Source organism: Macrobrachium rosenbergii, chromosome 47 (genome assembly GCF_040412425.1).
Source record: "Macrobrachium rosenbergii isolate ZJJX-2024 chromosome 47, ASM4041242v1, whole genome shotgun sequence".
In the NCBI taxonomy this organism is placed as follows: Eukaryota; Metazoa; Arthropoda; class Malacostraca; order Decapoda; family Palaemonidae; genus Macrobrachium; species Macrobrachium rosenbergii.
Window position 1 is genome coordinate 23,114,844 of NC_089787.1, and position 26,935 is coordinate 23,141,778.

The 26,935-nt window shown below is 38.7% G+C and overlaps 1 protein-coding gene across 8 annotated transcripts in view; it reads right to left on the reverse strand.

Annotated features, from left to right (window-relative positions):
- Window positions 1-26,050, reverse strand: part of LOC136830647 (lactosylceramide 4-alpha-galactosyltransferase-like) — a 35,498-nt gene extending 9,448 nt beyond the window's left edge. The window contains exons 1-4 of one of the 8 annotated variants that reach the window (XM_067090240.1): window positions 25,888-26,050; window positions 9,103-10,070; window positions 2,734-2,851; window positions 575-746 (exon numbers count right to left, since the gene is read on the reverse strand). In XM_067090240.1, coding sequence (XP_066946341.1) covers window positions 575-746; window positions 2,734-2,781 — 220 coding nt within the window. In that variant the 5' untranslated portion in view covers window positions 2,782-2,851; window positions 9,103-10,070; window positions 25,888-26,050. Of the gene's footprint in view, window positions 1-574; window positions 747-2,733; window positions 2,852-9,102; window positions 10,071-18,036; window positions 18,173-18,271; window positions 18,352-25,887 lie in introns of those variants that run through there. The other 7 variants (XM_067090241.1, XM_067090238.1, XM_067090243.1 and 4 more) reach the window with 7 other exon arrangements.
- Window positions 26,051-26,935: the final 885 nt, after the last annotated feature.

Consider the following 26,935-nt stretch of genomic DNA (forward strand, 5'->3'; position numbering starts at 1 on the left):
TTCGTCTTCTGAATAATAATAATAATAATAATAATAATAATAATAATAATAATAATAATAATAAATATTACTTTGAATTATGGACCATCTTTTGTCGCCAGTGAACCACTTTCTTCTTCTTCTTCTTAATCAGAAGATGAACCCTAATCATATGGAACAAGCCCACTACAGAGGCCATTGATTTGAAATTCATATTATTATTATTATTATTATTATTATTATTAATCAGAAGATGACCTATTAATATGGAACAAGCCCACCACAGGGGCCACCGATTTGAAATTCAAGCTTCCAAAGAACATGGTGTTTAATCTGAGGCCTTGTAAAACTTCCCCTCAATCCCCAGACACTAGACTTGCACAGAAAGTGCAGATAAGCAACTCACCAGTCCTGCCACTCTAACATTACTTTACCCCACTTTTCGCTTTCCAAATCGAGTACAAATTCGATTTTAGGGCCTTGTTAAACTTACCCTCAATCCCCAGACACTAGATCTGAACCCTGAGACCTTGTGAAACTTACCCTCAATCCCCAGAAACTAGACCTACACAGAAAGTGCGGATAAACCACTCACCAGCAAAGATCTTTATCACAAGAACCGTCAGCACAACCCCGGCCACTATGAAGCCAGCGAGCGTCCTAGAGAACATGAGGCAGCGGTATGGGTCGCAGGATCTCAGGTACAGGCAGTCGCGGCCGCAGGTGGAACCGCACCGGCAGCAGAGGGTGTACCACCGAAGTCTGCTCTGCAGGAGAAAGGGAAAGAAAAGGACTCTGTTAGCTGGGAAGCTGGTTAAAGTGGTAGGTCAGTCAGTGTACTCGGTACAGCTGACACAACTGAAGGCTGCTCTGTAAAGGTGGGTTAAAATGGTAGGTCAGTCACTGTACTGGGAACAGCTGACACAACTGAAGGCTGCTCTGTAAAGGTGGGTTAAAATGGTAGCTCAGTCAGTGTCCTGGGTACAGCTGACACAACTGAAGACTGCTCTGTAAAGGTGGGTTAAAATGGTAGGTCAGTCAGTGTCCTGGGTACAGCTGACACAACTGAAGGCTGCTCTGTAAAGGTGGGTTAAAATGGTAGGTCAGTCAGTGTACTGGGTACAGTTGACACAACTGAAGGCTGCTCTGTAAAGGTGGCTTAAAATGGCAGGTCAGTCAGTGTGATAGGTATAACCTATCCTACTGAAGGCTACTCTGCAAAGGTGGTTAAAATGGTAGGTCAGTCATGATAATACGTATAGCCTACCCTACTGAAGGCTGCTCTGCAAAGGTGGGTTAAAATGGTAGGTCAGTCAGTGTACTGGGTACGGCTTACATTTCTGAAGGCTGCTCTGTAAAGGTGGGTTATAATGGTAGTTCAGTTAAGTCGTTTAATGTACTCTGAAACAAGCCTTTATTCAGAGAATACTGTACCCTGCACCTTTTTGCAGAGCAGCTTTCAGTAGAGTAAGCTTTACTCCTTGTATCTCTTTGCAGAGCAGCTTTCAGTAAAGTAAGCTTTGCTCCCTGTACCTCTTTGCAGAGCAGCTTTCAGTAAGTAAGCTTTGCTCCCTGTACCTCTTACAGAGCAGCCTTCAGTAGTGCTAGCTGTATCTTCGTTTACTGTACTGGGTACAGCTTACGCTACTGAAGGCTGCTCTGCAAGAGATACAGGGGGTACAGCTTAAGCTATTGAAGGCTGCTCTGTACGAGAAACAGGGCATCTTTACAGAGCAGCCTTCAGTAGTGCAAGCTGTACCCAGCACATTAAAAGAAGGTACAGCTTAAGCCATTGAAGGCCGCTCTGTAATGAAATAAAAGTGGGTACAGCTTACACTACAGAAGGCAGCTCTATAAAGAGATACAGGGGTGAACAGCTTACTCTGCTGAAGTCTGCTCTGTAAAGAGACACATGGGTGTACAGCTTACTCTACTGAAGGCTGATCTGTAGAGATAAAGGGTACAGTATTCTCTGAAGACTTGCTTCAGAGTAGACTTCCTAGAATCACCGTACCAAGCCCACAGAATTCACTGTCAAATTCTGCTGTGCAGGGGATGACAGTCACTTGATTAGGTGATGGACTGGTTAAAAGTGGTAAGCGGTGATCCTAGTCACTTTTCTAAGACCACAACATGAATCTGTCACAGTCTGCTTGGTATAAGTGAGGGAAGGTACTAGATTTTGCTTCAGAGTGATAAGGGAAAGTTTTTTTTTTTGGGGGGGGAATGAATGAATATGAGTTGGAAGACACTTGGACAGGGAGGGATTAAAATGTTCTAAGAGAGGAATTTAAAGTCTGATGACTTCCCTGGTTGAGTATAAGGGGTTGAAAGACTTGAAAACGATAAGTTTAAGTCAGATTCATATTGCATACACTAACTTCCACACGAGAAACTGAAACTATGTAAACAAAACAAACACAAAGGAGCGAGGTGACGATGAATAAGAAAGTGAAAAACAATCATTCTAACATCAATTAAAATTAACTTTAAACAAGTGTAAACCCCAAACAAAGCATCAGAAAATTAAATTACAAAAACTGAAGTATTTTTCCAAAAGTAAAAGAAGCAGTCTTGAATTAAAAAAAACAAAAGCGAGATTTTAAACTGAATGAAAATGAACTCTGCCACATTAACTCTTCATGAGATTCTCTCTGCCCTGGCGAGGTCTTAGGAAACCCTTCAGCCTAAAATTGACGTTAAAGCTTTTCTTAAATTACGTAAACGGTAACTGATTCGTTCAAAAGGCCTTACCAGATACTGTCCAGTAAATCCAGTCACGGAGCTGACAGAACTGTCCATGCTCGCCTGCTGGCAACGAGAGATTTACGGTAGGCGGAGGTAAACCGGACAGTTAAGTGGGGCTTTAGTTCTGAAAAACGGCCTGATTTTGTAGTCATCGCAAATGGTTAGTTTGAAGTCATTTGAACTGAACATAGAATTTCGGCCAAAGGCCAAGCACTGGGACCTATGAGGTCATTCAGCGCTGAAACGGAAATTGACAGTAAAATGGTTTGAAAGGTGTAACAGGAGGAAAACCTCAAAGCAGTTGCATTATGAATCAATTGTCAGGAGAGAGTGGAAAGTCAGATGGAAGAAAGAGAATATGAAAGGAGGTACAGTACAAGGAACGAGAGGGGTTATAGCAGCTAGGGGCCTAAGGAAGACACACTGCAAAGAACCTTAAGTAATGCCTACAGTGCACCGCATGAGGTGCACTGACGGCATTACTCCCCTGCGGGAATACCATTTGAATTAAATGCTTTGAAAACAAACCTTTAATTCCTTTCCTTTAAGTTTATTTCATACATTTGAAAGGTACATTATAATAATTACTTCTGAACCATGGTTTTTATTTTAGTCAATTTATTCAAAAATTCACTTACGAAAGCTGTGAAAGACATTTTAATTGTAACTGTTATAAAAAATATTTATGTTGGAAAATTAAATATCTCAGTGACTACGTACAAAATTATACGAACTGAGAAAATACTCGATCTAGGAAAGTAATAAGACTAATCATTTCCTATTTCATAAAACATGCACACGAATAACTGGTTTCCAAAACTTTATTGTCGTTATTTATTCCTTATAAATCAAGAAAATGGGGTTTATATTATTATATTCAAGAATGCAACTCAAGGTCTCGCTTGTATACTATGTGAAGGGAATACTGCAAGCGAAATTCGCCCCTCGAGCGAGACATAATAAAGGTCGTTTTAACCATGTTCAAGCATTTGTAGCTGTTCTTTTTATATTGCATTTTATGCATCATGTATCTGCCATTTCAACTCGTGAGCCCACCCACCCAAAACTGCCCCAACCCCCTCTCAAAAAAAAGGGGAGCTTGGGAGGACCATAGATTTTAACCCTCCGATATTTCACTTCTCCTAATCTCCACTTTTAATTCCAAACAGTAGTCACCTAATTCCCAACCAACCGACTGGTTTTATTCTGTCAGAACTGTCCTTCTAATAGGCCTAATTCCCAACCAACCGACTGGTTTTATTCTGTCAGAACTGTCCTTCTAATAGGCCTAATTCCCAACCAACCGACTGGTTTTATTCCATCAAAACTCTCCTTCAAATAGATCTAATTCACTTATCTACAGGAAGAATCAATTACTACTACCTACGACAAGGAAAGTACAGTTTGTTTGTTTGTACAGATTAATTGTTTGTTTGTACAGTATGTTTGTCTGCTTGTTAGCAGGTACAGTTTGTCTGTTTGTATAGTTCGTTTGTTTGCTTGTCTGTTGGCGGACACAGTTAGTTTGTTAGCAGGTGGAGTTCATTTGTTTGTTTATTTGGTAGTTTGTTTGTTTGTTTGTTTATTTGTTAGCAGGTAGAGTTTGTGTGTTTGTTTATTTGTTTGTTAGCAAGTACTGTTCATTTGTTTGTTAGCTGGTACAGTTTTTTGTCCGTACATTTTGATTGTTTATTTGTTGGTACAGTATTTTTTTTTAGCAGGTACAGTTTGTTTATTCGCTTGTTTGTTTGTTAAATGGCACAGCTTGTTTATTTGTTTGTTAGCGGGTAAAGTTTGTTTGTCTGTTTACATGTTTGTTAGCAGGCACAGCTTGTTTGTCTATTTGTTTTTACAGCTTGTTTATTTATTTGTCACCGGATTTATGCAGAACGTTGCAGTTGCATCCAGACAAAAAACTTGACCAAAGGTGGACCTCGTTACTGACAACAAGTAACTGAATTTCGGGGGGCAACCCTGCCCTGGATAAGGACCGATCAAAGGGGCGGTGGGTGGGGGAAGGGTGGAATGGGAAGGTAGGTGACTTCTCAGTCTTGGCGGAGGTTTGCGTCCTCGGAATCCCCTCCTCTTGGATTTTTCTCAGGGCGAAATATTTAGAGTGAGTGAAAAGCTGAATGGGATGTCTGCCTCCACAGCAGATGCGGTGGGAACTCTCTCTCTCTCTCTCTCTCTCTCTCTCTCTCTCTCTCTCTCTCTCTCTCTCTCTCTCTTTTAGTCAATACGTGAGGAGTACACCTGTTGGAACTCCCACGTCAGACGGTTAATCATTGGGAGTTTGAAGAATTGTTGAAAAAGCAAGAGACTCAGAATTAAGTACAGACATTACAAATCGACTTAACAGGTAAACGTATTTTTGCTGTATAGATCAGGGATTCAGGCCTTTGGCACTGGTTAGAGGACTATCTGTGGCACTGATTGGCACTGAATGAAGGCCCCAGGATAACAATAATAATAATAATAATAATAATAATAATAATAATAATAATAATTCATGTCTTTGGCACTGGTGCCTGAAGTCAGAGGACTCTCTGTGGCACTGACTGGCACTGAATGAAGGCCCCAGGATGATAATAATAATAATAATAATAATAATAATAATAATAATAATAATAATAAAGGTCCGTAATCATGACATTCCCCCTAAAATTTAACAAATGAACTCGCCCAACTGAACTTCAGAACAAGCGCTGAGAACGTACTGAAAATAGAGTGTTTTCTCCAGTTGCTTCTCTCTCTCTCTCTCTCTCTCTATCTCTCTCATCTGCTGAGCGGAGGGAAGGGGGTGAGGGGAGGGGGAAGGGGGTCACCTACTACCTGGTGGTTTCTCTCGAAGCGACATTAAAGGGGAGATATCGTTCTGAAACCAGTCGAGCTACGAGGCGCCATACGATAATAATCGTCCTCTCTCTCTCTCTCTCTCTCTCTCTCTCTCTCTCTCTCTCTCTCTCTCATATATTCATCTCTAAATAATATTCATAGCATTGGCTTATTAATATCAAATAACAATAGATACTACAAGCAGAGAACAAACGTCCTTTCTCTCTCTCTCTCTCTCACATACATATTCATTTTCAGTATAATCTATAGCATTAGGTTATTAATAGTATATGACGAGAGATAATATGACAGAGAACAAACATACAAACTCTTTATTAAGAAACATACAAACTCTTGAATCACAAATAAGAAAACTCTTGAATAAGAAACACACACAAACTCTTGAATCACAAACACACAAACTCTTGAATAACAAGCACACAAACTCTTCAATGAAAACACACAAAATCCTGAATCACAAACACACACAAAATCCTGAATCACAAACACACACAAACTCTTCAATAACAAACACACAACTGCATTTCGAAACTGTTAAAAACAAACGTGATACGCGTTCTATTCACGCTTTGGGGCTGACCTTCGTTTCATACAAGCAACCACACACATTTGTCAGAACGCGTCTATGTACGTGTGTGTTTGTGCAATAACTTGTAATCATGCGTGCTTATGAACTCCCAAATGACTACAGTCCACTACACTCGAGCATTCCGAGCGAGAAATAACTTCCCAAAACGGAAATTCCACCAAGCAAGTTTCCTGTTTCTGCAACTCCCCCGAAACCCGGCCGGTCCTAGATCGCTGGCTTCGCGGGGGCCGCATCAAAGCCGCCTGCGTGTTTGACTGTGTGAAGTTACAAGGCTTATGTGTGTGTGAGGGGGCTTTGAAAGTGGGTAAAAACAGCCACCTTGCCCCAAATAATGACTCGTGTGCAGCGCTGTATAACTCCGCGAGGCGATTACAGCGGTCATCCAACGGGGAAGGACTCGCTCGGTGTCGAAAGTATGATATCTGACGGAGGCGTCACGGAGGTGTCATGGCGCATGTAAATCGCCTTCGTAATCATTGTCGTCATTTTGAAAATTATCGTTGTGTTCGACGCCGTGCGACGCAAACGGTCCTCTGCAAGTTGTAACTAAAACCAACAGGAATGCAAACGGCCCTGTATAAGTTGTGATTAAAACCAACAGTGACCCTCTAGAAGTTGTAACTAAAACCAACAGTGACCCTCTAGAAGTTGTAACTAAAACCAACACGGAAGCAGAAGTCCCTCTAAACGTTGTAACTAAAACCAACAGTGACAAAAAAGTCCCTCTAAAAGTTGTAACTAAAACCAACAGAGATGCAAAAGGCCCTCTACTAGTTGCAACTAAAACCAACACGGAAGCAGAAGTCCCTCTAAAAGTTGTAACTATAACCAACAGTGACGCAAAAGTCCCTCTAAAAGTTGTGACTAAAACCAACAAGGATTCAAAAGTCCCTCTAAAAGTTTTAAATAAAACCAACAGCGACGCAAAAGGCCCTCTAAAACTTGTAACTAAAACCAACAGCGACGCAAAAGGCCCTCTAAAACTTGTAACTAAAACCAACAGCGACGCAAAAGGCCCTCTAAAAAACTTGTAACTAAAACCAACAGCGACGCAAAAGGCCCTCTAAAACTTGTAACTAAAACCAACAGCGACGCAAAAACTTGGAACAGCGACCCCCTCTAAAACTTGTAACTAAAACGAACAGCGACGCCAAAGTCCTCTAAAACGAACAAAACGAACAGCGACGCCAAAGTCCCTCTAAAACTTGTAACTAAAACGAACAGCGACGCAAAAGGCCCTAAAACTTGTAACTAAAACGAACAGCGACGCCAAAGGCCCTCTAAAACTTGTAACTAAAACGAACAGCGACGCAAAAGGCCCTCTAAAACTTGTAACTAAAACGAACAGCGACGCCAAAGGCCCTCTAAAACTTGTAACTAAAACGAACAGCGACGCAAAAGGCCCTCTAAAACTTGTAACTAAAACGAACAGCGACGCAAAAGGCCCTCTAAAACTTGTAACTAAAACCAAGTGAGCAAAAGTCCCTCTAAAATTTGTAACTAAAACGAACAGCGACGCAAAAGGCCCTCTAAAACTTGTAACTAAAACCAAGTGAGCAAAAGTCCCTCTAAAATTTGTAACTAAAACGAACAGCGACGCAAACGGCCCTCTACAAGTTGTAACTACAACCAACAGTGACGTAGACGGCCCTCTAAAAGTTTCAACTAAAACAACAGTCCCGGCCCCCTCTAAAAGTTTTATCTAAAACCAACAACTAAAACAACAGTAACCCTCTAAAAGTTTTAAAAACCAACAGGTCCTCCTCTAAAACATGTAATTAAAACAACAGTGACGCAAACGGCCCTCTAAAAGGTGCAACTAATGCCAACAGCGACGCAAACGGCCCTCTACAAGTTGTAACTAAAAACGCAGCTTGGGAGAATACTTCTCTTCGGTGACGGATCTGTTGGCAGTCGCGGCTAAAACTAGGGAGGTAGGGTCGAGTCTGCGCTAATAATAGCGAACCTCAATTGGCTGTGGCAGGTTGGGGTGATACCGTCAGTTGGGGGCATCAGGAATGAAGGGCGTGATGGCGGTAGGTACTCAGGTTAGATCAGAAAGTATCATACACATGATGATGGTACTATTATTATTATTACTATTATTCAGAATATCAACCGCCATTCATACGGATCAAGCCCACCACAGGGGCTACTGACCTCAAGCTTCCAAAGAATATTAAGGTGTTCATTTGAAAGAAGTTACAAAAGATAAGAGGAAATGCAGAAAGAAGAGATCAGTCAAAAGAGGGGAAAAGATAAAGCAATAAACTAATAAATAAACCGATAAAATATAAATAAATGATTAAAATACCAGGAGAATTGTTTTAGGGTAGTAATGCATTGCATCTTCGCTTGAACTCCGAGGTACTAATTGCACAACAGAGTCAGCACATGTACACAAAGGGATACTTGTTATGTGGGGCAGCAGAAAGAATTGTAGATGCAACGATGGTATTTACGGACGTGTCCCAAAAACCAATGATAGTAGTTGCTAGGAAGGTGATAATAATTAGGATAATAGTTGCTTGTAAGGTGATAGTATTTACTGAGCCGGTGATACCACCGAGGCTGGAAGTGAGCTCTAGAGAGTTTGATAGCATCTTAAAATTTCTCTTTAAAATATTATTTTACCGGTCACTGCAATTTCTTTTCAGTTTGATTGAATTCCACCTTCCATGCCCAGTTTTATCAGAGTGTTTCCTAACTCCTCTTCATCATGCTATGCTAAGCACATACACATCATAAGCACATTCTCATATATATACATATCTGGCATACGTAAGTGTTTGTGTACACATACATGGATGTAAATAAACAAAAAGTAACGCTCAGTTGTTATTCTTTGAATTGCAATCTCTATCGATCTAACTAACATGCCCACTACGGTAAAAACTGCCAAAAAAAAAAAAAAAATTGGTTATATTTACCAACGACGAGCACCGGGGTATTGCATGGATGAAACTGGTTCGGGACATCCGTGTGTGTGTGGATGATAGATGGATGATACGTGGAATGTCAGCAGTGACGATGACGATGTTCTGAAGCAGCTGACGCGATCTGCCTGGCGGGCTGGAGTCAGAAGGCTGCTGTCAGCGGAATCCTCAGACGCTGGTGTAGCATCGTCGTCGACCCAGGTAGCCTGAGTAGGCTATCCTGGAGAGAGGGAGGAATCACGCCAATTTTGACACCTGTGGAACCCTCTGCGCTGGCGAACGATGCATTCAGGAGCTAGTTGTAATCTATATTTGTCATGTAGCACACGATGCTCATAGAAAATTCAGTAGCTCAAGAAAATATTGCAAAAATATCACTCTTGGGGGCTTTGGTTTTTTTTTTAGAAATTCACCTTCTTCATTAATAACACTACAAACGCTGCCAAAAATCGTTCAGAGACTTGGTAGCTTTCACAGCACCATTCTTAGGTTGCAATTTCACAATGACTGTCAAAATATCACTCTCTGGGCCTCTAGTCTTTACAAAAACACCTTTGTTCAGTAGTAATACCACGAACACTGCCAGAAATCGTTCAGAGAGACTTGGTAGATTTCACAGCACCATTCTTACGTTGCAATTTCACAATAACTGTCAAAATATCACTTTCAAAGACTCTTGTTCTTACGAAATCACCATCCCCAGCTGCAGAACGGCCTCTCACATCATTTCAGAAGCTGACAGGGGAACTGTGTGCGACGACATGCCACTGAACTGTTACGGACACAGTTGGAAGACTTCAATACTGCAGAAGGCGACATTTTCCTTCAAATAAGGCGACACAAATACACAACTTGTTAATGTTAATACTGATAGTTTCAAATCACAGATCAGTTCCAAATTCATAACAAATCAGGAGGAATGCAAGTGAATTCATTCATCTTCATTTTTGGTGTGTATCAATCTGTGGGAAAAGTTAAGTATACCTTAGTTTAGCCAGACCACTGAGCAGATTAACAGCTCTCCTAGGGCTGGCCCGAAGGATTAGACTTATTTTACGTGGCTAAGAACCAATTGGTTACCTAGCAACGGGACCTACAGCTTATTGTGGAATCCGAACCACATTATACCGAGAAATGAATTTCTATCACCAGAAACAAATTCCTCCAATTCTTCACTGGCCAGCCGGAGACTCGAACTCGGAACTAGCAGAATGCTAGCCGAGAACTCTACCGACTCGCCCAACGAGGAGCTGGGAATATGTAGAGATACATTCCTTAATGACACCGCTGTTTCTGCGTCTAAAACAAGTGAAAGTTTCTATCACTGTTTCTCTATCTATTTCGACACTGCAGGGCGCAAACAGTGAATCTGTCTTTTTTTTCTCCCACCCACACCCAGCCCAACCCCCACACAAAATACCCATTTCTATATACAGATCTGTTTACTGATCAACTGTTTCAGAACCACTCCATTGGCACTACGAGATGAAAAGTTGATTGGCAAAGTTCGTCTGAAAATGAAGACGATGGTGATGGTGATGATGATGATGAGAGAGAGAGAGAGAGAGAGAGAGAGAGAGAGAGAGAGAGAGAGAGAGAGAGTCACTGGAACTGAAGGAGAGAGAGGCCACTGGAACTGCTGAAGGAGAGAGAGAGAGAGAAAGAGAGAGGTCACTGGAACTGAAAGAGAGAGAGAGAGAGAGAGAGAGAGAGAGAGAGAGAGAGAGAGAGAGAGAGAGAGAGAGAGAGAGAGAGAGAGAGAGAGCTAAAGTTACCAATGCACAGAGAGAGAGAGAGAGAGAGAGAGAGAGAGAGTTCTCCTTCAACAAACAACCGTCAGCAAAGCTGATGATGATTCCACGCCCTTCAAAAAAATCAAAAAAAAAAAAAAAAAACCAATACCCATTATGAGTTGAGACAAAGAGCAAACAATACCTGTTCTCGCGTTGAGAGTGACATTAAACCCCAGCGGTAAGGAATATAGCTTTTATTAAAGGGGAGAATCCAATGTGTCAGAGAAAGAGAATTTGAAATATTTTATTGGTTCTGAGTGAGGCTGCCCTGGAAGTTAGTTCAGCAGGTTACAGCATCTTTTTTAGACTATTATTATTATTATTATTATTATTATTATTATTATTATTATTATTATTATTATTATTCAGAAGATGATCCCTGTTCATGTGCAACAAGCCCACCACAGGGGTCAATGACTTGAAATTCAAGCTTCCAGAGAACAGTAGTGTTCATTTGAAAGAAGGAACAGAAGGTAATGATTGGAAATACAGAGAGAGGAGATCAGTGATTAGAAAAACAGATAAATTAACAAATAAATAAATATAAATAAATAAAAATGTCAGTAAACTATTAAAATACAAGTTGAACTGTATTAGGGTAGCAATGCATTGCATCTTCGCTTGAACTTCTGAAGAAGTTCCAATTGCACGGCACTCTCAGTAGGGAGGCTGTACCACAGTCCAGCTGTGCGGGGAATAAAAGACCCCTGGAACCTAAGGATTTAAAAGTTTCTTCCAGAATAAGACCAAATTACAAAGGAAATGGCTAAGACCATTGTCTGGAAGCTTCAAATTTATTTTGACTTTTAATAGAAATTTTAGTGCTGTCAATGCACCCCATGTGTTGCACTGTAGGCATTACTTATGGTTCTTTCCAGCGTTCATTCCCTAGCTGTAACCCCTCTCGTTCATTTTACTGTACCTCCTTTCATATTCACTTTCTTCCATCTTACTCTCCACCTTCTCCTAATCATTGATTCATAGTGCAACTGCTTTGAGGTTTTCCTCCTGTTACACCTTTCAGACCTTTTACTGTCAATTTCCGCGTCAGCGCTGAATGACCTCATAGGTCCCAGTGCCTGGCCTTTGGCCTAAATTCTATATGCAATTCAATTCAACAGACACTTTCATAATCTTTTAATGTGGCCAAATCTTCTATCTGGAACAAATAATGTCTTCCTTCTGAAACAAATGATGTCTTGCCTCTGAAACGAGTAACGTCAAGCTGAATAAAATCACCCAGAGTAGGAATCCAAGCATGGGATTCTAAGACGAACGTAGGACCATCCTCCTCACCCGCCCCACCCCCCTCCAAGGATTCCCAGAGGACGAGGAAACTTCCTGGGAAGAAAAGCAATCAGGACTTCTCTCTCACAGGAGTCCTGGAGCAATCAGGGGTTCCTTAACGTCTGTCCTTCGACAAACTTTCCGCCCTCCACATCGCGTGCTGTAGGATTCTCTATAGAACTGCAATAAATCCTAAAGCAAACTTATCCTTCTTACAATCCTTCATATCAGTGGTCTTACCACTGTCATATTCTCCAGTGGTAGGACCACTGAAGGACTGCAAGAATGATACTTCTTTTAGGAGTTGCTGTACTGGGTTCCTGCAATCGCAGTTCTTTTTCAGCTATATTAAAGGACAGGCTAATGTGGTTATGGTTACGTATTGACATTGGGACATTGTATCAAGGTTGGGTCATTGCATGGACATTGGGACATCGTATCAAGACTGGGTCATTGCATGGACATTGGGGCATTGTATCAAGACTGGGGCATTGTGTGAACATTGGGACACTGTATCAAGATTGGGGGATTGTATGGACATTGGGACATTTTATGAATATTACGACATTCCAGAGAGAGAGAGAGAGAGAGAGAGAGAGAGAGAGAGAGAGAGAGAGAGAGAGAGAGAGAGAGAGAGTAAACATTTTAATGAAATAAATGCAAAATGTTTAGCGAGGTTCTACATATGAGAGAGAGAGAGAGAGAGAGAGAGAGAGAGAGAGAGAGAGAGAGAGAGAGAGAGAAGAACCCCAATCCCTATAGGATGCGATCGGTCTATTCTCTCCCAAATTAGATCGGGCATTGGGGTATGATATACTGCCTTCCCCCTCCCCCCCAACTCCCCAACAGGTCAGTCAGCTGAACCCTTCTATACCTCTCTCTCCGTATACCATTCAATTTCCTCTCTCTCTCTCTCTCTCTCTCTCTCTCTCTCTCTCTCTCTCTATATATATATATATATATATATATATATATATATATATATATATATATATATATATATATATATATATGTGTGTGTATATATATAAGTTTTGGCAAAATGTCTATAGGCCTATGCCTTGCGTACAAGTTACTCCATATTTCGTTAAAAGGTCTATATTAATTGTCTAGAAATTGCTCTAAGATTTTTTATGGTAAAATTTCAATATGCATTGTCTATAAGTTACTCGAATTTCTTGGTGAAAAATCTATATGCACTGTCTATAAGTTACTCGAGTTTTCTTGGTGAAAAAATGCTACTCGAGTTTTTGGTATAGTCTGAACCTTGTCTAGAAGTTATTTAATTTTTTGGGGAAAATTCTATACCTTGTCTAGAAGTTATTTAATTTTTTGGGGAAAATTCTATACCTTGTCTAGAAGTCATTTAAATTTTTGGGAAAAATTCTATACCTTGTCTAGAAGTTATTTAATTTTCTGGGAAAATTTCTATACTTCTAGAAGTTACTTCAATTTTGGTAAAAAGTCTACACCTTGTTTAGAATTTATTTCTTTTTCTGGGAAAAGTCTATACCTTGTCTAGAAGTTATTTCATTTTTGTTTATGAAACATTAAGATCTTTGGATAATACTCCTAAATTTTTGGCCATATATCTCTGTCTATCAATTAGTAATGCTTAACAGAATGGAACATAGGAATACAGAGTTTAGGCCAAAGCCCAAGCACTGGGACCTATGAGGTCATTCAGCGCTGAAACGGAAACTGACAGCAAAAGGTTTGAAAGGTGTAACAGGAGAGGGTGGATAGCAAGACGGAAGAAAGATAATATGAATGGAGGTACTGCAAAAGGAACCCATCGACGGGGCTTGTCTCATTTAGTACTGGTAATTTATCTGTGAAAATCTGCACCTTTTTTGGCTACAACTCCCACTGAAATCCCCTCAAAATCCGATCAGGCAATGAACTGAAGAATGCCTCTTTTCCCCGCCCACGCCAGGTCTCGAACCCAGGGAAGGGTGTTCGGGGGGGGGGGAGCAGCAGCTCAGTGCTGTAACCACTGCACCACCCGAGCCTATAAAATCCTAGATGGTAAGGACATCTTTCACGAGTTGAACTGATACGGGGAATCATTCTCCCGTCACGCCTTCTAATGCACACATGCGCGCGCGCGCACACACAGCGCAGGTGTTCCAAGTGGCACTTAACGCTGTGAAATGCTGTGGCAATCAAGTGCCAATCGAGGGGCGCCTGTGATTTCGCTTTCTCTCTCTCTCTCTCTCTCTCTCTCATTTTCATATGTTGTGCTTATTCCGTCGTTGCACTCTTGTTGGCAATTCTCTCTCTCTCTCTCTCTCTCCCTCTTCCGGGGGCACTACACTAAGCAAACAATACCCCTAAACAGCCCCAACCCTCTTCCTTTCACGGACACTTGACATCGACACTTCACTTCCATAAAGGAGAGTAAGCTAAACAATCCCCTTCACGCATTCAGACTATAAATATTCACTTTGAATGTCAGGTGTTTTTTTCCCTGCATCCTGTAATATTATATATATATATATATATATATATATATATATATATATATATATATATAAATATATATATATATATATATATTTAATGATATTCTTTGCTCCAACTTCCTGATGCAAACATACATACATACATACACACACATATATATATATATGTATATATACAGTATATATTCATACAAATGTATATATATAATATATATCTATATATTATACACATATAAATATGTATATATATTTATATATACATAGTATATATATATAACTGAATCACGAAAATATGGAACGTGATGAATATATAAATAAAGACAAAATCCACGACTGCTAAATAAAGGACTTTAAGTCGAAAGGCCTTGCAGCACTCCATTGTTTCTCTTTCCTTCGTAGATTTTGTCTTTATTTATATATGTATACATATATATATATTTATATATATATATATATATATATATATATATATATATATATATATATATATATATATATATATATATATTACCATATTTAGCCACAAACAACCCACAAATATCGAATTCACTTTATCTCATGAATAACTTCCAAGAAAATCACATACAATAATTACATCTAACCTAACCGGAACTTGAACCTATACTTAAAAAAAAAAAAAAATCAACCCGGTGGTAGAATCGTGCCCATGGGCAGGAAGAACCCAGTGGAAAAACGGTCCAATGGTAGGCTACTATGTACCAAATGAACAAAATAAGCCCCATGAACAAAATATACCCGGTCGAAAAAAAAAAAACGGTGCACAAACGAAGTACCATCCGGGTTAAAGGAAACTATTTGATACTATGCATCAGTGGTTAGGCCTATATTTCGTCGAATGGTCATATTTTGTCTACAGGGTACAAATTGTTCACTCGGTACACTTTATAATAAATTCTGTCTAATGGGTACACTCTGTACACTGTGCTTCTCGGGACGAAACACTGTCAAAAACAAACAAACAAACAAAAAGATAAATAAACAAACACATAAGTAGATAAAAATAAAATAAAAATGGTGATATAACTTAAGACACTTCTAAGTTCGGAAATATCTGGTAACTCATAAGACTGTCGTAAGCACTGTGCAATGTAGTGTACTATAGGCCTATACCCCTTCAAGGGAATAAATATATGGATAGTCTATGATATTAAATCGATAGATTCATAGGTACTTCCACCAAAAATATCTTCGCAAAATATATATACTTAAACGTAAGTAAAGATATCCTGAAAATTATTCACTCTGCCAAGGTTACACCTTTCTTTACATTTTAAAACTTTTTTTTTAACGATATTTCTCGTCCTTAGCAGAAAACATGACGTGCGTAAAAAACAAACACCGTTCTCGCTTTACCATATGTGGGAAACTAGTCCAAATCTGTAAGTCATGCAACAGCTCCGTGTTCGAATGACCTTTGACCTCGGGTCATATGTAATGTTACTCGAAAACTCCTCTTCCACTGATAGTCCTTTTTAAATAAGTAACTCTCTACATATCAATGACAGCTTAGCTATTAGAGCCTTCAGTTTGAAAATGTGAACATGAAAATTCAATACACACTTTTAAAATCATTTCCCAGTCCATTTATTTATTAATTTGATAATTTACTTTTTCTTTTTATAATAAGTGATCTCTCCCTTTTATATTTCCCATCACACTGCTACTTCTTTCAAATGAACACTGGTAATAATAAGTAAACATTCTTGCTGTCTTTATAATGACTGTTCATTAAATATCTTTGCCAACGCCCCCCATCAATAAACTCTAGCAATTCTGTCCCACTGAAAAAAAAAACTGAAGTGGAATTTTTTGTGTAACCTTTTTACTTTGTTCTGCACACCTACATTCACGTGCGATAGTAAGAAATCTGTTGCTCCTTTGTTTCGTACTTAATAAAATACCTTAGTTTTAGTCACGTACGCAGTACCTAAGCCTAAGTTTCTCCCAGTTTATTTCTGTATTTTACTTTATAATTGTATCAACTCAGATGTATTGATTTTATCTTGGTTTTATGTCAAGTGTCATCGTTTTAATTTTCACGTTTCATTTCCCAACGTTGGCTGTCGTATACAACTGAAAATAGTGAGAAGGCTTCTAACTATTCTAATTATATATTTTACAACCGCTATCCGTAAGAAGGATCTGTGTATGACCGATTGTTTATATACACACAAAACCATAACCTGTATATACATTGCATTTTAGTATTTCCGCCAGACAGAAAAAAAAAACAAAGAACACTAAACAAAACAAAAGCTAAACTTGAGAACAATGTGACACTATAACGAGATGGCCAGCAGTAGACTCATTTTCTTGGGCGTCTTTGTGGTGCAATATATATCATTTGTTTGTTTTCAGCGTAACGAACTTTTGGCTAACCTAAAAATTTAGATGGGGGCACTTATATTTTACCATGAATGTGAAAAACAAACCCTAAATGAGTAAATGCGCAGGCATACGCCTCTGCTAACACAAACGTAAAAAAAAATGTGACATCACAAAAGAGGAGCCTAAATGAACACACTCGGAAAGCTGTCTGTCCTTGTGATGCTTAAATGTATATATTTAATTCATTTTCACCATAACAAACGTTTGGCTAACCTAAAACGTTAGATGGAATCACTTCAGTTAATACTAAACATGCAAATAGTATAGACCTAGGCCTAGCCTAAATATGACAAATGACAAACGTATGCATAGGCCTAGTCTACAGTAGTTTGACAAACGTGATGGTTAAATATACATTTTACTTATTTTCTCCGCAATAAACGCTTGACTAACCTAATACGTTATAAGGAAGGACAAGAAAAAAGTAGGACTAGGCTTAGGCTAAACAAGACATTGACAAACGGATACATAAGACTTAAGCTATGGCTGCTTTACAAACGCACTTCTACTAAGCCTAAGTAAACCTGATTCTATTTATTTTTTTTTATCTTTTATTATAAAAATAACAGCTATGGCGATGCACTTTTCTGTAATAAAAATCACGACACATAACAAACGTGTAAATTCTGTTGAATAAAACACTATACATAGGCCTAGGATGTAGTCAGCTTTACAAACGTACTGCTATTTGACCTATGATTAACCTTACATATTTAATGGAAAAACGTCAAAGTGATGCACTTTGCATCACTATACGCCATAACACAAACAAACATACAAGCACGGTTAAATAAAAACATTAAAAAACAAACGTTGCACCCTTTTGCCACCATGTCTTAGAAACCGCATTGCCGTCAGTCAGTCAACAGACACAAACATTTACAAACACTGTCTTTCTCTCTCTCTCCCCCTTCGGACGCAAATAACAAACGAATATTTGTATAAATGGGATGAAGGAAGGAGGAGACACGAACCGAAATCCCCAAAAACGAACGGAGGAGAAGAGGAGGATGATGAGGAGGAGGAAGAAGGAGGAGCGAATAATGGCGCAGCGGCTAACGCGTCCTTCCCTTCCCTAGCACTTCTGCCCCGACACTGACTGAATTGAATCGGCCGTTGGATGAAGCTCTCTCTCTCTCTCTCTCTCTCTCTCTCTCTTTCTCTCACACACTCTCTCTCACTCATTCTCTCTGTCTCATTCTCTCTTACGGAGAGTCTCGAGGACGAAGAACGGCTGCAGTTGACTGGTGTCGTGATATTGGTTACATTCACGTGACGAGATCAGTTTTTATATGAATACGATGCGGTGAGAGAGAGAGAGAGAGAGAGAGAGAGAGAGAGAGTGAGAGAATGCATACAATCTACATGAAAGAATATGACTGGCCGGCATTAGTAGGCAAAGGAAGAAAGATATCTGCTAAGAATATTAACGACAGTGTAATACCAAGGACAAGGAACTGGCTTACTCTCATGTGTGTGTATAAATATAAGGGTTGATGGGGCAAGAAAGAACGTCCCCCACCCCCACCCCGTTTTATACCTTTCTTCCTATTTAATCATCATTTTGAGGTGATTTGTTGTTACCTCTCTGCAAATGATATCACGTCTCATGTGTATATTACAAACCATTTCTTATATACATACTTTCAGGATCATTTTGGGGTAAGAAAGAATCACAAAGACGTCCCGGTACCCCCGATGTATTGCTATATACCCCCTGACCCCCGTACCTAGAGGGAAGAGGTGAATTCTTTTGCACCATCCGAATGACTAAGTCTGGGATAAGAGGAAATTAAATTCACTGATTTTTTTGTTCCCCAAGCAGTTTTTACCCCCAAAATTTATTTTTTTATTCCCCTAACCGCATTTTCTTCCAAATGCAATCTCTTCACATCCTTAATAAATCCTCATGTATTTGAGGGAGACAAGTATTTGTCCTGCCAAGGACGGACTGACATGTTTTAAACATACATACACTTTGGATAGCATACATTACCGACTGTGCATGCAAATCAAGATCAATTGGGAGTGGGAAAACCACGGTGGAAAAACAATATACTTAAGCCACAATTGTACAGATCTGTGACTGCCATTAGACGCAGAAAGTGGAAAAATCATACACTCACGCTGCAATTGTAGATCTGTGACAGCCATTAGACGCAGAAGGTGGAAAAACCATATACCCAAGCTACAACTGTACAGATCTTGTACAGCCATTGGACGCAGAAGGTGGAAAAACTATATACTCAAGCTACAGCTGTACAGATCTTGTACAGCCCTTAGACGCAGGTGGATAAACCATACACTGAAGCTACAATTGTACAGATCTTTTGCAGCCATTAGACGCAGAAGGTGGAAAAACCATACACTGCGCATATGCTGTAGAGTGAATGGAAGCAGGGACTTCCGACTGACAATGTAAATGCAAGCTACCGTGCTGCTGGAATATATCCTTTGAATTCACAGAAGTACGATAAAGATCGCCTCTGTTCTGCGAAATTTAAAACCTTCAAAACATGGCTGGACAGAGGGTGGTCCAAAGGATGAAAATAATCCTGTAGTATTGGATGTTATAACTGATAAAGAGGCAGGCAGCAACGATTTACAATTGATGCCATTATCAGCAAATCAGCAGGATGTTTCACAGATATCCACTTTCACCAGCCAAAAAGTAAAACACCGCCCTTTCTGATACATCAACCACAGCTCAACCATGGCTGCAGTCACTGGCTGGAAGTTCAAGACCCCACTAGAGATGAACTCCTTGAAGGTAGAAGGATATTGGGCAATGAGGGACACTTTATGCTAAAAATTTGAGCTGGACGGATCTCGTCAACGAAATTCAAGCAGGGGCTCCAACGGGAATGATGTTTAAAATTCTGTTGGTAGCAAAAGAAACTTCACTGGAAGAGATTTGGTATTCCACAGGCCGCGGCAGAACACACACCCTCTCACAAGAAGAAGAATCAGCATGCACAGCCAAATTATAAGTCAGGGAGAATGCAGTATAAGGAGTTGACAGGTCAGCGGGTTCTGAAAGGAATAATGAATTGTATGAAGTCAAGCGAGAGAAAGTTAAAGGGCCCTGAACCACTTTCTGACAGCACGACAACATCAGGAAAGAACTTGGAAAGTGACTCTCCAGATGACGTAAGTTTCAGTTTGGGTTAAGATGGAAGTGACATGGAATGTGAACACCAAGAGGTACCAGCACCAACAGAAACTGGTATTCCTGCAATATCAGAAGATTCTGTTGGCAAGTACTGTGCATTGTACTACACTGAACCACACGTGATCTATTTTTGGGGAAAATAGTAAAAAAAAATACCTCTGCAAACGATGAAGATGGTTCAGAAACCAAATCTGAAGTTGGTTTTCTAAAAAACAATATCACCTCGAGCAGCCCCAAGGAGTGGACCTGGACTGAGCGGAACAAGAAAAAAAAGGACATTGATATTGTTGATGCAACATACATTTTCTGTGTGCCAGAAGAACTTATGGTGGAGAAAGTTTTTTTTTTTTTTTTTTTTTTTTTTTAGATTTCCAGATGAAATGGCATATGCTCGTCTAAAGAAGATGGGAAAGGATTTGATAAAGGTGTTATAGTATGAGTATGCATGATTTACAATTCATACCAGTGAACTGTTTTTCTTTTGTTGATGGAAATTGAGATGAGAATATTTTTTTTTTTTTTCAGAATTAATTACCAAAAAAATATACTTTTCTGTTATCTTTTGATATGAAGACATGCTTCTTTGACCACAAATATACAGGATTTGTTCTTGCCTCGATACGATTTTTTTTTACCCCATTTCGAGACAAAAAAATATATATATATATATTGATAAAAAAATCATTAAATGGCCTAGGCTCAATTCCTTTTCACGATTTACCTAACATCAAATATAGAAAAAGATGGAAAGGTTTAAGCGGAAATACAAAATCAAATAAAGTTTTGTATTTCGATTTTTTTGCTCACTTGACAATATATATAATATATATATATATATATATATATATATATATATATATATATATATATATATATATATATATATATATATATATGTATATTATATATATATATATCAACTTTTATCACATGCAATATTGTTCTGTGCATTAGTAGAATTACTAACAGGACCTCAGTCAAATTGGATGGTATCTAATGTAGTATATATATATATATATATATATATATATATATATATATATATATATATATATATATATATATATATTAACTTTATCACATACAATATTGTTCTGTGCATTAGTAGAATTACTAACAGGACCTCAATCAAACTGGATGGTATCTAATGGAGTGTGTGTGTGCATACATAATCCTTACAAGACGGAATATATATATGAAAATATAGGTATTCATTAGTCTAACATCTTCCCCACCTCAGTACCAACTTGTATCAGATGCGCAATCAACATATTTCACTCACTTACGGCGAGGGAGAGAGAGAGAGAGTTATAGAATGACTCGCCTTGTTTCTTTCATTCATATTAATCAAAGACGGATTGAGGCTACGAGGGTGAGTCAGTTAAACAGTGAGGCACCTCTGCGCATGCGTCAAGATGGCACACAATCTCTGTGTAAGGAACCCTAGGTATAAGAGTTGGTTATCAAGTGGTGCCTATTTATAAAAGGATTACTCACGCTTTATTTTCTGTATCATGTGGGTTGTTTCAAAATGCTCTTTGTTTAAGACATATTTAGACACACATACGTTGTATTTACTGGTCAAAATAAATGTTAAAATATACCCACCATAATCATGTTCATTAGTTTGACAGACGTCGGTCTAAAGGTGGCGGGAATCTTAATGGCAGTGAAAACGGTTGCAATATTGTACTAACAGTATTTTAATAGCTGACGACTCGACACACCTCGCTATTTATCTGTCACAAAGTGAAAACCGAGGCATAAAAAAGCAACGCCTTGCGTGAGAAAAAGCAATTATGAAGTTCTTATAGAATGGAACTCCGAGTGACATTCGTGTCTGGAGTAAATGGAATCCATTAACTTCTGCTTTTTGCGATCGATGCGGAAAAAAAAAACTTGCGATCATGATACGCGGACCGAGACTCATTTATTCATACGGCAACGCAATGAACAACCTATTTATTCATCAGGTTTCTCGGTAATTCCGTCATTCATCTCTTTAACGCGTCCACTCACTTGTTTGTTTTGCTTAAAAGCATCGCCTCCACAGACGCCGTTTCTCTGTGACGTCACAAGTGCAAACTAGCTTTCGAAGAGGCCGGAGGTTGACTTAAATTAAATCTAAATTTAGACACTTTCATTAAGGACAGGCTCGTATTTGAATTAAATAGAGGTTCCTTCATGCACTGGAGAGGCTCAAGTTACGAGAACTTGGCGTATGGTAAAGCGAGATGAATATTAAAGTCACTCGGATTACGGCCGTGCGGTTGTTATGAGACTTGAAGTTACGATGGCGTCTGCTCTGTTAGTTCAGCACCAAGAGTTTAAGTTAATTTCGTCCGTTGGGGAACATCTGCTGGCATATAAGGATAACAGAGAATGAGGATAACAGAGAAAGACTGTTATCCCTTTAAAATGATCAATCATCCATGATAATGAAAGCGGCATCTATTTAAATAGAAATATCGCATTACATTCATTTTTACAGTCGTATAGCCTTCAACAAGATACATATCGATACGCATTGTTTTATCATGGAGATTTATAAAGGAGTAGCCTAAAATCCCTTTCTTAAGTTAGAAAGGAATCTTTTTTGTCTTACAAACAGAAAGCAAATCCTACGATTCAAGGATTCCATCAAAACGTACATAGGATATATATTTGTACACATCGCGTTTTATCATAGACTTATAAAGGATTAGCCCAAAATCCCTTTCTCAAGTTAAAAAATGAATCCTTTTTCATTCTTACAAATAGGAAGCAAATCCTACGATTCAAGGACTCCTTCAAAACGCACATAGGATATATATATATATATATATATATATATATATATATATATATATATATATATATATATATATATATATATATATATATATATATATATATATATATATATATATATATATATATATATATATATATTTCAGTACAGTGCATCATATCACAGATATTTATAAAGGATTAGACTGAAATCCTTTTCTCAAGAAGAAGAATCGTAGACTAAGAGAGAGGGGGAGGGGCCAACCCAACCCCAAACCCCACCACCTCCTCCCCCACCCTACTCAGTCATCCGTTACCCTAGGGGGTGGTAGGACCGGTGTACACGTGCTCTTCATATATGAAAAGTGATTACACGTGTTACAGTGCACGTTTTATGGACACGTGCTGTTGTGTTGTCTCAAGATAGTGTTGTCAGTGACCAACATATGTTGTCAGTCATTTGATAATGCAGGAAACGCCTTGGAGGAGTTATAGGCCTATAGTGTTGACACGTGTTACAATTCACGTGTTATGGACATGTGGTATACTGTTGTCAGTGGCCATTTTATGTTGTCAGTGACTCCATTGTCAGTGGCCATTTTATGTTGTCAGTCATTCGAATTCACGTTTTCAGGACGTGCTGTAGTGTTGTCAGTGGCCATTTTATGTTGTCAGTGTCCATCTTATGTTGTCAGTGACCATCTTATGTTGTCAGTGACCATCTTATGTTGTCAGTCAATCGATGGTGCAGGAAACGGCATGGAGGAGTTATAGGCCTATAGGTCATATTAATGAAGCATATTTAGCCCGTATTAGTACTTTTAATATTATTGCTTATATATATTCGGGGAACGAATTTTACTGTAATGACTGTAATAAAACAATAATCATCACTTATAATACAGTAACTACTCATTTATTATAACAGTGGCTATCATTTCTGTAGTCTGGTTAGGCCTACGGCATAAAGACTACAGTATTGTATCCAGATCTTTGGATAATAATAAATTATTACCATCTTTCCAGCCATAACTTTTACTGTTCGAACTGATAAACTAATTTTACGAAGTGGAAAGTAATGGATAATAAGTATAGTGGGTCAGTAAGAAGGAAATGGCGAGACGACGATGGCCTAATATATATATATATATATATATATATATATATATATATATATATATATATATATATATATATATATATATATATATAAAGAATGGTCCGCCGGTACCTATAGGCCTATGGGTGGAAAGCAGTCAGCTTTGGAGAGACATGGTGAGTGTTAAATTAATGTTTTATTACATTTTGATTTTTTACATGTTTTTGTAATAATCGTTAGGAACGATTGAACATTTTTAAAATTAATTTTCCTAATCATCGTTACTGTATTGATTAAAACTTCTGAATTATCCTCGTATGAATTATTTTCGTAATTATTTAAATTCTGTTGTAATCGTTATTGACAACTTCCAGTTATATTCGTGGTAATTTGTATAGCTACATATATTTTTTATGCAACTTAAAAAAATCGTAATTGTGCATTTTGGTTAAATTAGCCTACCGAATTACCGTATCATTAGGCCTATTCTGTCCTAAAATGGAAAACTGCAATATCTGCAAAATTTTTTCGAAATTGAGACACGCCACCTACTGGGCTCGTGAAACACTAATACACAAGTTACTGCAGCTTCAGAGTGATTCTTCAGTGCTTTATTTAGGGGGTCCCATTTGCAGTGTCTGCAAAATCAGTAGTAGGCAAGGGAAAACTGCAGTATCTACCATTTTTCTCGGTTTTGTATTTCTGCAGACACTGCAGTCTTCCATTTTGGGGCAGAGTTGCATACATCCGAAGCCCAAAAAACCCAGATCTCCGATTCTGCGAATTCATGCAGTCATTATTGCTCATCCAGTTTCTCATTATGACTGATGCAATGTGGTAATGTCATACATTTCTTTCACATTCATCAGAGAGAGAATTTCCTTATATAATTCACTGCAGTTGTCAACAGACATTGTGTATGAGTAATGAGTGAATACGAATGAAAGGTTTCGTATTGCCACAGCGCATGAGTCATGATGAGTAAACTACATTAATAATAATGGCTACATGAGTTCACAGAATCTGAACTTGGGTTTTTTGGCCTGAAATGTATGCAGTAGGCCTGATGGTATAGTAATGCAGTAGGCTATTAACCAACATATATATGTGTGTGTGTGTGTGTGTATTTGAATTTTGACCCAGAATTCATGAAATTGGATATTAAGGTATTTTCAAAATATACACTTGACGCAAGGCCCTAACAAGTACACATACCTACATACATACACACGTATATATACACTTATTAACGTGCACTACATATACACATAGGCGTTATTTCATGCGCATACTGTATTTTAACGAAATTTTCAGTAGGTACCCTCGGTTACAGGCCGTTACTGTGGGGAAGTACTGAGCTCTTAACCTAATCAAATGTGTATAAACCAGTCTACATTTAGTGGGCCACAATATCTTTTCCCAATAATATTAGTATATGGGACCCGGTTCATTATAATACCTACGTATATGGGACGCAATTTATAATGATTACGTATGAGACACAAACTATGATGATAATCCATGGCTATGGGGAACAGTTTTATTACAATAATCCACGCATATAAGATGATTTATAACAATCTACGTACATGGGACAATCTACAACAATTTAAGCATATGGGACACAACTTGTTATAATAATCCAAGTATGTGCGACAATTATTACAATAATCTAGTTCAGGGGAGAAATTTTATCACAATCCACATATATGGGACGTGGGACACAACTCATCACAGTAATCCACATATATGGGACACAATACATCACAAGATTAAAACACCCACCTAAAAACACGCCGGTCCTCTTATGCGAATCCCAACTCGCTGCCATCGCGTTGTGTCTACGCTGACAATATGTCAGCAATGTAGGGGCTGACATGCAAATTGTGGGAAGCCGATTAAGGTCGCACTATTTCTCTCTCTCTCTTTCTCTCTCTTGATGAAGAGTGATGATGCGTCTGGCAGCAACGACGTTTAACGGTTACTGTTGTTACCGCTTGGCAACACTAAATCAGATTCCCCCTCCCTTCCTTCAATTGGTAGTTGTCTGTTGTTTTTGGGGACGTTGTTGTATCGTTTCTATGTTGTTCTGGTTGTTTTAGAAGTGGGGGTAGGACGTCTGGTTGTTATTTTGTTGGTAGGGGTTATAGTATTCTGTGAATTCTGCTTGTAATGATGTATAAACGTATAAAAGTAACTAGGGAAGTGTCTGAAATTGCCGAGAACTGCCTAATAGTATGTCAAGTAGTTTGACAAGTATCAAAATATGACTATTTTCATTAACTATCCATCCTTCCTATTGTGTTCCATTTGTATATGTAGTCAATGACGAGGTCTCTGGCCACTTGAACCTTATTTATAATCGGAAATAAGTTATGGAGTTTGCTTCGTTGGTTTCTCTCTCTCTCTCTCTCTCTCTCTCTCTCTCTCTCTCTCTCTTGTACGGCAAATAGGAAAGCCTTGAAACCCCCATAAAATGATGTCTACAGTATTTGTGGTGATGACCCTTGGCTTTGTAACGCCATTTTTTACAATCGGAATAGATGGGTTTCTTGACTGACTTCATTTTTGTACTTTCGAAGGGACTGGTTCTCTCTCTCTCTCTCTCTCTCTCTCTCTCTCTCTCTCTCTCTCTCTCTCTCGCATACGATCAGATTAAATTGCTTTCTCTATTGACTTTAATCTTGTGCTTTCTTAGGAACTTGTTCTCTCTCTCTCTCTCTCTCTCTCTCTCTTGCAAACGATCAGATTAAATTGCTTTCTCTATTGACTTTAATCTTGTGATTTCTTAGGAACTTGTTTCTCTCTCTCTCTCTCTCTCTCTCTCTCTCTC